Source organism: Besnoitia besnoiti, chromosome IV (assembly GCF_002563875.1).
Source record: "Besnoitia besnoiti strain Bb-Ger1 chromosome IV, whole genome shotgun sequence".
NCBI classification, from domain to species: Eukaryota; Apicomplexa; class Conoidasida; order Eucoccidiorida; family Sarcocystidae; genus Besnoitia; species Besnoitia besnoiti.
This window is the reverse complement of record NC_042359.1, coordinates 2,123,050-2,136,045: the sequence shown is the minus strand read 5'-3', so window position 1 is coordinate 2,136,045 and position 12,996 is coordinate 2,123,050. Positions and strand designations below refer to the sequence as shown.

Below are 12,996 nucleotides of genomic sequence, written 5' to 3'. Positions count from 1 at the left end.
CGCTGCAGGACGGAGAGACTCCAGAGCGCGGAGGAAGGAGATCGGTGGGGGGCGCCGTGGCAAAAAAGTGTGCAGCAGAGGACTGCGTGTGTCGAATCGAGACTGCTGAAAAAACGACCTGCGCAAAAGGCTGCTGCCTTTCCATCTTTTCCCTGTGTTTCTTTTTCGTCTTTGCCGCAAGCGGCATCCTGCGATTTACAGAGTCCTCGAGCTCTGACTCCCGTCAGCAGTCCGCAAGGCCCGTGTCGCGAGCTTTCTTGTCTCTTTCTGCTCCGCAGAGAACGCGCCTGTCTGTGTGAATTCCTACATGCACAGCTTCGCGTAGACGCACACCTGAAGCGTTCGCCCAGCCGCAGGAGAGCGTCTTGAGGAAGTCTACAGTCTCCGCGGCGCATCTCGAGTTCTGCATCCAGGCGGGTCTCCTGGAGTCATACCTACCTGTCTTCAGGTCGTGTTCATGGCGACTTCAACGGACACCGCTGCTTGTCCTCCTTTCTGTCTCGCCAGCATCATGTAGAGGAGACGTCCGATGTACACGCGACCTCAGACTTGTCAACTCAGCGTTTTTTCTAGGGGGGATCAGACTTTTTTCAACTTTACTTGGCTTGAGAAGGGGTTCTCTCAAACATCACACTGCCAGTCTAACAGCCTTTTTTCCTCAAGTGTCTCGGTTTCTCTCGTCTCCGGCTTCAGTCTGCAGGCAAAAAGCGTACGTAAGCGAGTGTCCGCATTTTTGCTTCAGCCTGTTTCGCGTCCCGCTGCTGGTGTGTCCTCTCACGTCTTTCTCTGCCCTTCTTTGCCTCTCCATTTCGCTGCCTGCCCCTTCCTTGTTTCTGGTTCGCTTTCTGCTTCACGCCTTCTCAGCGCCTCTTTCTCTCGGCTAGACTATGTATCCTAGAATCCCTGGCGAGACGATAGAACGATCGAGAAAGCAGAGTGCCTCTGCATTTATTCTCACCCTTTCTTTGTCCGCGCGTGCGCAGTCGTTGCTGTGTCTCTGTCAATCTCTTTTCTGCTCATCTCGAAGCCCGTGTGTGGCCTTGCCGGAAGGGGAGGGCGCCCGGAGAGCGCGAGAGACTGTGGAGACAGGCTTCCGTGCTGCTGCCATTCACAGCGTATCCCCCCCAAACCTTGAAGCCCCCCCCCTCTCGCCCCCCCCCCCCCCCGTCTCTGAATCGCTTGGTGCAGAGTTTCACGTTTCTGTGTTCGCGCTCTCTGGTTTGGTGCCGCAGGCCATGGATAAGAAGCGAGCAGACATCCGCAAGTTCTTTAAGCCGAAGGCATCGTCAGATGCGGCCTCAAAGGAGGCACAGAGGAATGACGCCTCCAAGCCGACAGAACCCGCGTCTCCAGGCTCGCAGAGAGCGACAAGGAGACAATCGATGCAGGTCCTCACAGACGGCGACTCGCCCTCGGGCACTCCAAAGAAGCGGTGAGTCGCAGCGCCCTCCCGTCGCCGAGGCCAGTTCTGTTGAGGCCCTCGGAAATATGTCCACTGCAGTTACCCGCCCTATTGTCTGCGTGTGTTGGTTCAGGCAGTTCTAGGTTGTAGCTCTATCTATCGATCTAGGGTATCTGTCTAACTAACAGATCTACTTGTACCGAGTGAGGTCCACTTCTGCTTGGCGAGGTCCCGCCCGTGGAGACGGAACCGACCGGGGTCCCTGGCCTATTTTTCGCTCGCGCACTCCGGCGGTGCGTGGCAACCTTCCTCGCCTGAGTCCGCGTGCGTGTGCGCTGCTGCTTCGCGTCGTCTTTGAGGTTTGTCTTTTTTCGCCTTTTCCCTGCCTGCAGCGCGGCAGCCCACCCGCGCGGCAAGCGCAGCCGGCTGCGCCGCCTGAGTTCGTCGGAGGACGAGGGGTGTTCGCGCCACGGCTCCGCATCGCCGCCCTCTTCATCGAAGGCCGCGGCGAAGAAGAGCCAGGCAAGCTGCGAGACGAGGCCGCGCGAGGTCAAGAGGCGATGCGAGGGAGACGCGGCGGGAGACGCCGCGCGGCATAAGGACAAGCACACCCTGGCGGCGAGCGACACCACGAAGCTCAGCGACGCGCAGAGAAGCCAGTCACCTTTCCGCACGGAGGTCGTGGACGTCGATGAATTTTTTGCGAACGCCGTGGAGAAGGCGGTGGAGAAAGCGAAGGGCGGGCGGGCGTCTGCGCGGCGCGAAGGCGAAGACGCGGGCGCGGAGGAGGCGAAGGGCGGCGAGTCAACGGGAGCGAGCGCGCCCGCCAAGACGGCCAGCCAGTGGGCGAAGCTCGTGAAGGCCATGGAGCCCGAGAAGATCCGCCAGGAGCGGCGGAGACAAGAAGCCGGAGACGCCGCGACGGTCCGCCCCTCAGACGACGAAGCAGACGGGCGCGGGAAGAAGAGCGAGCAAGCGCGGGGGCGGGACAGCGAGGAAGAATACGTGGAGGAGAGCGAAGACGAAGAGAGTGCAGATGATTACGAGGAAGACGAGAGTGGAGACGAGGACATCGAGGTGAAACACGCCAAGGTGAAGAAGGTGGGAAGCCTTCGCAAGAAACGTGGCGGCCAGGCCTCGGACTGCGCACTCGCCCCAGCGTCGCCGCCGGCGTCTCCCTCGAAAAAACAAATCAAGACGGAGAGTAGGAGCCACGGGGCGAGGGACGGTGAAGGCGCTTCTTTCACAGCTGCGTCTGGCAGCTCGGAAGGCGCGACTGGCGTCTCGAAGAGGCGTCTCGAGGACTCGGCGTCGCCCTCGAAGAAAAAGCGAAAGAACGAGGTGAAGGAAGAAGGGGCCCAGGCTCTGGCCGCAAGCACTGCCTTTGCTGGAAAAACGTTCGTCTTCACAGGCGTCCTCGACGCGATGAGCCGCGAAGACGCCGTCGCTGCTGTCCTCGAACACGGCGGCCGCTGCACCTCCGCGGTGAGCGAGAAGCAGGGACAGCGCGGCAGCGGCCTCGCCACAGTCTATTCTTGCATATATGTTGATAGTCAGATAGGCAGACGTCGCCTGCCTTGACAGAGACCCTGACGCGTGTCAGGATGACGTCGCGGCAGGTTCTGCAGAGGCCCTCGCTGGCCCTCGTGGCTGGCGCGGAATGGATGCCTCCAGACGAACTGGCTTTCGGCGAAGCAGGCGTGCAGACCGCTACACACGGCAAGCCCACATCCTTGCAGAAATGTGTTTGTTTCCACGACAGGTGCGGCGCGCATGTGCGTGTGCAAAAAGGCGTGCGTATGTATTCGTGCGCGTGCAGGTGTCGGGAAAGACCGATTTTGTGGTCGCAGGCTCGGTGCTGGAGGACGGCCGAGAGGTGACGTCTGGCTCCAAGTACCGCAAGGCGATGCAGCTCGTCGAGCAAGCGGCCGCGGGGGGAAGAAGAAGCCAGGGATTTCGTCGCTGGCGATTTTGACGGAACGAGAATTCCTCGCGATGCTGCCGGCGGCTGCGGGCCGAAGACTCCCCTCCTCGCCCGTGGCGGGGGCGCTGAGTACCCTGACCGCCCCCGCGCAGGCCAAGCTCGCCGCCACCGCTGGCGCAGAAGGCGACGGAGAGCCGGCAAGTCGCCCTGCTGCCCTGAAGAACACCGACGCAAAAAACGTCTTGTGGGCCGAAAAATACAGGCCGCGGCGCGCGGAGGAGTTCGTCGGAAACCGCGAGCACTTGCGGACGCTCCAGGCCTGGCTCGAGGACTGGAAAGACGTCTGCCTGCTCGGTAGGAGCAATGCGAGAGGGGCGATCTGACCCGCAGTGTGTGCGAGGCCAGGAAATGCATTTCGAGCGCTGCGATGCAACGATCTCGCATGCCCCCAGCACACGCGAGCCGTAACCGATAGACAAGTCCGTGCATTGGATGTCAGCGAAACGAATATGCCCGACAGTGCATTGATTAGGAAACGGCGAGTAATGTCAGGACAGCTTCGCGGAGGCGTGCGAATATATATTTATATATATACATACACGTATATTTCTGTAGATGTACATATATATATCTGTCCGAAATGGAAGGAGACGCGCCGAAGGAGTCCACATTGCTTAGAGGTGCGGATGTTCGTCGGTCACTGCATCCATCCGCGGCTCGTCTTTCTTGGCGATTCAAACATTTAGCGCGTCTGTTTGTACTACGCTTTTGTATCTCTTTTTTTTATTTGCTTTCCCATTGTGAGTTGTTCACTTTCGTACGGCTTCAAGCCTCGTATATTCGTCTTTTCACGCCGTTGTCTCTTGCTCAAGCCCGCGCTGTTGCTCGCAGGAAAGAAGAAGAAGCCACCGCAGCGGAGCTTCGCGCCGTCCTTCTCTCCCTTTGGCTTTCCAGTGAGGTTTCTTCACACAGAATGCCGAAACAGCTGCAGTCGGTTCGCTAGACTAAAGCGGGCACACGACCGGGGCGGGTGGCAGAAGCGCGCGCATGTGTAGAGAGTCATACGCGCGGGGTTTCACAGAATCCCTCTGTGAACGAGCGAAGAATGGAGACGTCAAGGCACAGCCACCCGAGTGCAGGAACGGACAGACAGGTGCCAAGGAGGGCAGCGCTCGCTGATGTCCTCGGCTTGTTTTGGCTACCCGTTCTTCTTACTTCCGTCTTTCTGTACGCAGTGCCTTTCTGTTGTGCCCGCGCCTCCGCATCGCCTCGTCGCATTCGCTTTCGGTACCCGTTCGCTGTTTTTTCTCTGGGCCCTTAGCCGACCGTCAACCTCAATGCCCGCGCAGCTCTTCTCAGCGGCCCTCCAGGCACCGGCAAAACGACGGCGGCGCGCCTCGCGGCCGAGGCTGCAGGCTACGATGTGCTCGAATACAACGCGTCGGATGCTCGCAACAAAGCGCATATCGAAGGTGGGTACTGCTACCTGTATCCGTGATATACATATATATAGAGATATATACGTGCACATAGGGGTAGGTGTATACATATGTTGAAGGGCACGCATATGCAGATGACGAACTGGCGGAGCTGCTGTCGCTTGTTTGACGTATAGGGTGACATAAGTGCCGGCTGGGATTTGTCAGGGCTCCCGAAAGTCTCTGTTGCTTTCTGTTTGTTCTTTTCTGCGTGTTTGCCCGTATTAGCATCCGTGTGATGCTTTAGCGTGCACATGTACCTTTATCTGCATACACGCTATATACACATATATATACATGTATATATACATGTATGTATATATATACATATATGTATATATATCTTTAGCGTGTATGTATATGTATAGCGTCGTGCATGAGTGGGGGGGTACGGGGATGCTTGATTGAGGGTATACGCATTCTGGAGGTACGAGATAGTAACCCAGTTATAGAATATTTCCTCCCCCCTTGAGAGAGGGATGTGTCTTCTGTGGCAGCTTCGTCCTGCGTTGTTTATTGGCTTGCGTGGCACGTTCTATGTGTGCGCATCTGTGCTTCGTCAAGATATTGGAAATATGACCTCTGGCGGCCTGACGCTTCACTCGTTCATCGACCAAAAGAATGAAGCGTCCCATGGGGCACCAGGTTAGTCATCATGCATTTTCTGAGGCTCTCAACCGGCTGACCGAACATGTATATATGTATATATGTATATATGCATATGTATGCATTAGACGCGTATCGATTTGTATATTAATCCACGTATTGGTACGTCGTGGATCTATCCGCGTCCGCCTTCCTCCGCTGGGTTTCCAGCGTCGCGGTCGCGGTGCGATACGGGGATCCCTGCTTATGTGTGGTCCTATGCATGGATATACAAACGAGTCTTTGTGTCCCACCATGTCATGTATTTACACATAAAAAAAACTTTGTTTTGCAGGAAGGAACGCACAGCGACCGCGAGGCGCATGCGTTCTCATGGACGAAGTTGACGGTCTGAGTGGAGGCGATCGCGGCGGCGCTCAGGCCATCGTGAAGCTCATCGAGACGAGCAAGTGCCCCATCATCTGCATTTGTAACGATCGTATGCATTCCAAGGTACGCCCGATCCGCGATAAAACAATGTTACATGTACACATTTGCTTTCATGCAGAAGCGGGAAGGTCTGTCCGTGGCAGGATCCATGAGTATGCATACGTTTTGCTTGAGGCAAGCACACGCAAGCTTATCCGTTGGCAGGCAGCCGCCCCATGCATTCCCATACTCATACGCACGGCTGCGTCACCAGGATGCAGACGCGTTCGAGCACAGATATGCATACATATATGTATGTATATCTGCGGACACGGTCTGCGGTGGTGCGCGTGAAGCCGTGCTGACGTGCAGCCTGCCTCCGTTTCCGATGGCTCTCTAGGTGCGGACGATCGCCTCCAAGTGCTTGGATCTTCGCTTTCAAGCTCCCCATGCGGCAGGCCTCAAGCAGCGCGTGCAAGATATCGCGGCAGCGGAAAAGCTCCAGCTGGTGCCCCAGGCCGTCGACTACTTGTGTGAATCTAGCGGTACGCGCGAGTTCCGCGACGCACGGTGGCCCTCTGCATGCTTGTTGAGCGGCGATGTATCCGGAAACCAGCAAACGCGTCTCCTGGAGGTTGCCGCTGCGACGAGCACACGCTGGCTCAAGACAGGCGAGATCCTCTGCGGAGGCTGCCGAGGCATTTGCCTTGCCGTCTTCTTCCTCGTCCCATCGTTGCCATTTGCGCCCGGGCGGCCATCTCAGCACCAGCAGTGGGCTTGGTGGCTCCTTCCCTCCACTATTGTCTCGACATTCTGCGGCCCTTCGGTTTGAGTGCAGGTGGCGATCTGCGGCAGATCATGAACTCGCTTCAGATGCTGGCGTTCGAAGCTCGGACCGTGAAGAATGCTGACGGACTGGACTCAGACGGCCAGCCTGGCGGCGACAAATCGGCGTTCATCGTGGGCCTTAAGGATGAACAGGTGTGGGAGTCGCCATACGGTCATTTGCCCAACATGCACTCATATATCTATGACGCACTCGAAGATGCGTGAGTGCAGCACAGTGCGTGAACCGCACCTTTGTCTGTATTCTCACACGTCTGGCTCACCCTCACGCTCTCTCACGACTGTGGAGACGTGTGTATGTATATATGTATGTCGTGGTTTCGGTGTATGTGTAGACTTCCCGTATCGAGTATGTATACCCATGTCTATCCTCATGAGTCTGTGATGGTTGAAGGTTTGCACTTGTATGCAACCTCGCCTCTGTTGCCACGATATTCTCCTTCCATGGAGTAGCTCGGCTCCATCTGCAAACGCGTGAATGTCCCTGAAAGGAAAGTTGCACTCTCACGCGGATTTCGCTCTTTGTTGGGGTTGCCGTCTCGCTCGTCTTTGCGATCTGCGTCCTTCGTGTGCTGCCGGTGCTGCCGCTGCCACCGACTCATTTCACCGCTTCTCTTCCCGCGTGCAGGTGATGTTCGGCCCGTTCGAGTGCTGCAAGCAACTGCTGGACAGCCACCAAGCCGCGAAGCTGTCTCGGCGGCAGAAGCTCGACAGATTCTTCACGGACTACGACATGCTTCCGCTCCTCATTCAGGTCGGTCTTTCGACGTGTGAGCGGCGACTGAGACAGAGATACCGGAGGTGGCGATGGCAGGGAAGGAGGCGGCGGGGGGGGGGGGGGGGGGGGGGGAGGGCAGGCGGGGGGAGAAACTGGAGGCCACCCGACCTCCACCAAGCTCTCAGGAAGGTTGGTGGCGGCCGCAGAGCGTCAGACACGCATGCTCATGTCGCGTGGGATGCGGAAGGGAGAGCGAGATGACACAGCGAATAGGATATTCCCGGGACTCGAAACAGGTGCAAATGAATTTCTGCTGTGTCTGTTGGCTGGGTATTTTCAAGCTTGGAGACTGCAATCTGGCGGACGGCTCAGCTTCATGCGGACTTTGCGCATCGTTGCACTGGTCTCCGTCCACTCTGCAGGAGAATTACGTTGAGTCCTTCCGCCAGGGTCAGCAATGCGGGTCGTCCCCCACCGCGGGAACCTCCGCGAGTCCCTACTCGTATACGGCAAAGAAGCAATTCTCTTCTGCAAACGCGCGTCCTGGGGGGTCCACGAACGATGCGATGCTAACAAACCTGGTCGCCTCCGCTGCATGTGACCTCGTTGAAGCAGATGTTATGAACTGCGTGCTGAGGACGGTGAGAAGCAAGACATCCTGAAATACCTATGTGCACTCGAACTCGCGTACCGCGTAGATATCCACACGTGAAGAGGCGAAGAAACTAGGAAATACATTGAGGGCTACCGGCCCCAGTACCGTGGGCGTGTCGGATGAATCCCTCGCGACGTTCTACGATATTTGAGACAGTGATCACACAAGCGTTTCGAATAACTCGCGAACGTGTCTTCGCTAACTCACTATGCGACGATCGCGACCGAATTTGCTGCCGGTGTATATATGTCAATTTGCATATTTACCCGTGTGCGCGGGGAGCGACCCGTATTATGTAAGTGCCGACGGCGGAGGGTTCATGCCATTCGTGCTGGGAATTATCAACGCACGCACGCCCAAGAAAAAGAAGAAAATATATATGCTATGTGTTTCAATGCCTAACCGAGCACACCAACATATCCAGATGGATCTTTCCAATGATATCCAGGACACCAACGGTGGTATCGGCTGCGCATGCTGCTCTTTACGCTGCGCGGGCCTGCGTCTTACCGCCGGAGCGTGTATTCATTGTTCGTCGGAGGTGCGTGGCAGGCTGTTTGTGTGATTCTGCATACGCGAACATATATTCGTCTACATGTATGTGTGAAAAGTGTGTTGAAATCGGTCTTTGCTCCAGAACCAACAGTGGGGACTGCTTCCGGACATCGGCTTCTTCTGCTGTGTCTCCCTGCCTTCCAAAGTAAGAGCGTGAGACAGAAGTCAGCTTCTTCGGCTCTTGCTGGTCTCGTCTGATCGCCAGAACACATCGTGTGCCCACAAGTGCAACATCCCCAATCTCTCTAAATAGACGTATGTGTCACTGTTTTCTCCTTTCCATGCGGACAACACCGAGAAGAAGTAAAGCAAGTAGGGGAGAGCTGCACAGGGCGGCAAAGTATATATATATATATATATATATATATATATATATATATATATACGCACGCACGAGTGTCTGTGTCGCTTCCTGGAGTCCCTCTATATGCTTGTCGCTAAAGCACACGTAAACGTTTCGTGCTCCCGGTCGCGTCCCTCCGTTGTGCAGGTCGAGAAGGCTCAGGGCTGTCTGGGTCGCGTTCAATTCCCTTCTTGGTTGGGCCGCAACAGCACGCAGACGAAGCACAAGCGCCTGCTGACCGAGCTGCTTCTCGTGCTTCTCAACCGTCTTCAGTGCTGCAGCACAAGCAGCGGCCTGAAACTTTCGGGCTACCTCGATGCGCTCTACAGAAAGGTACAGTCACGATGTGCGCTTGTCTGCAGTCCTCGCCCTGCCGCCGCCGACAGCCGTGTGGCACGCTACGACAGCGACCCTCTCGAGAGCAGCTGGTGTGGCGGTGTGCGCGTTGCATGCGTGTCTATATGCGAATGTGCAGACGTAGGTCGAGTGAAATGCTGTTTGGCCTGCGTCCGCATAGATGAATGTGTCGCTAGGTCCCGATGCTTGACACCGTCGAAGGACGTCCGCGGAAACCTCTCCTGCGCTTGGGAGTTCATTTTGTTGCGCGGGCATGCGAGAATGCGTGCATGCGAAGACGGGGGCATGCGCGAATGTATGTGCAAATCACGTAAATGAACCGAGCGCCTCGCATCTGTTGCCGTTTCTCAGTGCGTCGGTCCCTTAGCGAGCGCGGGCAAAGAGGACCCCAAACTAGCGGTGGAAGCTGCGATGCGGGCCATGGCGGAGTATTCCCTCACGCGAGTGATGGTGGTTGAGAATCTTAACTCCCTGCGCCTGAAAAGCCAAGTAAGCGCTGACACTCAACGTGTCACATGCGCGCAAGATTTTCAGCGATCGCTCAGTCGCATGCCGTCACGCCACGGAAATTGATTTTTTTTTCAAAACTTTTGATGAACAGATAACTATTAACAAATAACTGGCGTGAAGCTCCAATGCCCAGCCGCATCGCTTGCCAACGCTTCGCCTGTTGCTGTGTATTCCCGCAGGAGCGGCTGTATGACGCGGTCGAAACCCGTGTTAAGAGCAGCTTTACTCGCATGTGCAACGCTGCAGCCAAGTAAGGAGAAAGGCCCTCGCGCAGGAGGGCTGTACATGGGTGCGACGGTACTTTCCTGCGCTCTACTGTCTATTTATGCTGTTTCCGTACACCCAATATTATGCATCTATATATTCGCGCGTGTATATAAATATACACCGCATTTTGTGTGCATATATGGTTTTCACTTTTCGTTTTAAGCGTACATGAGAAACGCCGTGAGATGCGCTATGCCGCGCATGGAGCGATACTTGCGTCCCAAGTTGCCCTGGGTCGCTAGGCGACCTGTGTACTTCAGAGTCTACATTGTCGAAGCTTCAGTGCATTGCGGTTGCCTTGTGTTCCTTATATAGGGCATCGTCTGCCTCTATCGTGGAGGCCAAAAAGAGCAGGAACGCCAAGAGTTGGGCGGCGGAAGAAGTGAGTATGCGGGTGGTTAGACGGGTGGCTTGAGGCAAGTACTCTCTCAGTTTCGGAGTTGCAAATCGCGGTTTTTTTAGACGTGGTTGCTTTGACTCGATTTGCCGAAAGTGATAGCGGACGGCGGTAGACGGAGAATGCGACAACTGGCGCCGCCGTTGAGCGTGTACCGAAAAGAGGTTGTAGGGTAACCTACGCGCCCGTGCACGTCGTGTCAGTTATGCGTGCCAAGCCTGGTTTCCTGCGTTTCGTGGACGGCTATCTCTCAAACGTTAAAGGCCGCCGAGCTGGTCATGGGCGCGACGTGATCCGCGCCGCATAGTGGCGGCCGGCGCGGCCCTTTCGCGTCCAGGGGGAGCTGCAGGATGTGCCGCTGCAACGCGAGTGTACCCTTTTGCGATCTAACGTCTGTCTACATTTTGAAACATAAGATATAGAGTGACGTAGAGTTCGTAGGGCAGCCTCTGGAGCAAGTGGAGTGGGCGGAGGTAGGGGTTATAAATTCTTAGAACTTTATCTCGTCAACTGTGCGGTGCGGTGCGCTCTCCTGCAGGAAGAAGGCGAGGAAGGCGCGGAAGAAGCCCCTGGTGACGATGACCCTGATGCCGCGGACGATGACGAAGATCCCCTCCGCGACTACTGCATTGTTGCGGCCGTCAAGAGGCAAAAGAGTGCGAATGGCTCCGGAGCGAGAGCTCAGCGAGGCCGCGGAGGCTCAACCGCTGCAAGGTCCTCGGGGAGCCAGGGAAAAGCTCCTGCAGGGGAGGCCGCGCGCCGAGGCAGGGGCGGTCGCGGCAAAGGGTCGGCTCGTGGCAAGAACACGTAGAGAAACGCAGTCGTTTTCCAAGGAACTCTTCAATTGCGTTCTGACAGACTTGTTAGCCCGCTGGTGGGAGTCGTGATTTTCGATCGTAGCTGTGATCCATTCGGTGTACGGTAAGTCTGTGACAAGGTTTGCCGTCCTTGCGTATCAGGCGCCGCTGGTGTTAAGTCCTGGGCTGACTGGTTGGCATTACGAGGTCACCTTCCCGGAAAGCCGACTGGCTGAGTCATGATTTAAGAAGTACCGATGCGGTGGTGTGTAGAATGCATGTGCTCTCCGTGAGCTTAGCTTTGACTACAGGTATCCCGAAGCCTCATATCCGTCCTCGCAGGACATCTGGCGGCATCAGTCGCTAGAGTAGCGTTCCAGACGTTTCGGTGACGCACAGTTGCGTTAGGCAATGGATTCTCTAGGTTGTGGATTGCATCGTCGGAGCTACACAGCCGCAGTCGCAGGTACCATTGCTGGTGACAGCGCAGGTCGTTGCGATTGCACAGGGCAGCCCGCGGCCACGCAGTGGTAGCTCGTCCAATGTCTTTTTTCGCGTGCGTTATTACCCGACGAAACGGCTAGAGTGGAACATCCCGTGGCGGTCTTGGGATTATAGCCGCGAGACAGAGGGTCCCACCACACTGGAGGCGTACGTTTTTCGGAATGCGGCCCAACACGATGCCACGCTGTCGCAAGCTGTTGTCGCTGAGGATCCGTTCACGCGGCGGGAGGTCAAGGTCCGCGAAGAATACGGTTTGGTGAATAGCGAAATGAATCTGGAATTAGTTGCGGGAATCTCCCGAGTAGGCAGGGGCCCGGTCCGGTTTTTTTCGGACAGATCGCGGAGGTACCGCCATACGCACGTATATGTGAAATTAAAAGTTACTGTCCCAGCAGTCAATCGGCATGACACCGTATGCTCAGTGACAGATATGTGTGGACCGCGAAGTCAGCAAGTCGGTGAATGGAACGCATCGTACGGTAGTCGATGATGCCTCAGTGACTCACACGATCGAAGCCATTTTATCTAGTGAGGCATACCCGGGTACTTCCGTTCACTCTGGTGTAGTGCCACTTTCCCCAGTTTACGCTGGAGAGTCTCACGCCGCTGAACAGAGCATCTGACGTGTGGATTTATCATATGGCTCAAACGGTCCGGAAGCGCGCACCTTCCAACGCTCGGCGTTTTTCTGATCCCAATACCATTTCTAAAGTGGCCAGAGCTGTTGAGCTGGAGCCTCCGCTGACACAGGCGTCTGGCGTTCCTGGACACTGGTCTGAGCATCTTCGAGGCCTATGCGGCGGCATGAAGTGGAATCGAGCGCTCGCGCGTATGCGCCTTTCATTTTGTCCCTCTGTCTGCTTTTTATTGGCTGAAGGGGTGTTGTAGACGCCATGCGGAGTCTCAACGCAGCAGGGCAACAGGGGAAATAGAAGAAAATGGCGCTGACGCCGTTTCAGACCAGTGAGAAGTGAACTACGTTGGGATAACCAGTTTCAGGCTGATGGCGGTATACGGATTTCCCCAGGCAGCCCATGGCTCTCCAGCCTCTGCATCCCTGAATTTCTGTGTGTCCTTCCCCCAAATATCTCTGCTGAGTCGAGGGAACTCGAACTTGGTATCTGTGTGGTTGAGCAGAGGCTCGTACGCTTTGCAAGCTTGGCAGTTATTCCTGCATTCTTCGTATTTGCTGCAACCATACCCACCATCTGTTTCGCAAAACTCACAGC

General features: G+C 56.1%; 1 protein-coding gene across 1 annotated transcript; it reads left to right on the top strand.

Annotated features, from left to right (window-relative positions):
* Nucleotides 1-1,235: 1,235 nt before the first annotated feature.
* On the top strand, nt 1,236-11,277 carry BESB_054240 (ATPase, AAA family protein; the record flags this gene model as incomplete). Its single annotated transcript, XM_029363859.1, has 18 exons — nt 1,236-1,432; nt 1,795-2,887; nt 3,022-3,164; nt 3,253-3,680; nt 4,218-4,279; nt 4,648-4,798; nt 5,369-5,449; nt 5,745-5,902; nt 6,219-6,363; nt 6,657-6,799; nt 7,293-7,418; nt 7,805-8,023; nt 8,675-8,737; nt 9,083-9,268; nt 9,644-9,781; nt 9,982-10,052; nt 10,385-10,451; nt 11,005-11,277. 18 exons carry the CDS (start codon nt 1,236-1,238, stop codon nt 11,275-11,277), a joined length of 3,744 nt encoding a protein of 1,247 aa, XP_029219782.1.
* Between the last annotated feature and the right edge of the window lie 1,719 nt (nt 11,278-12,996).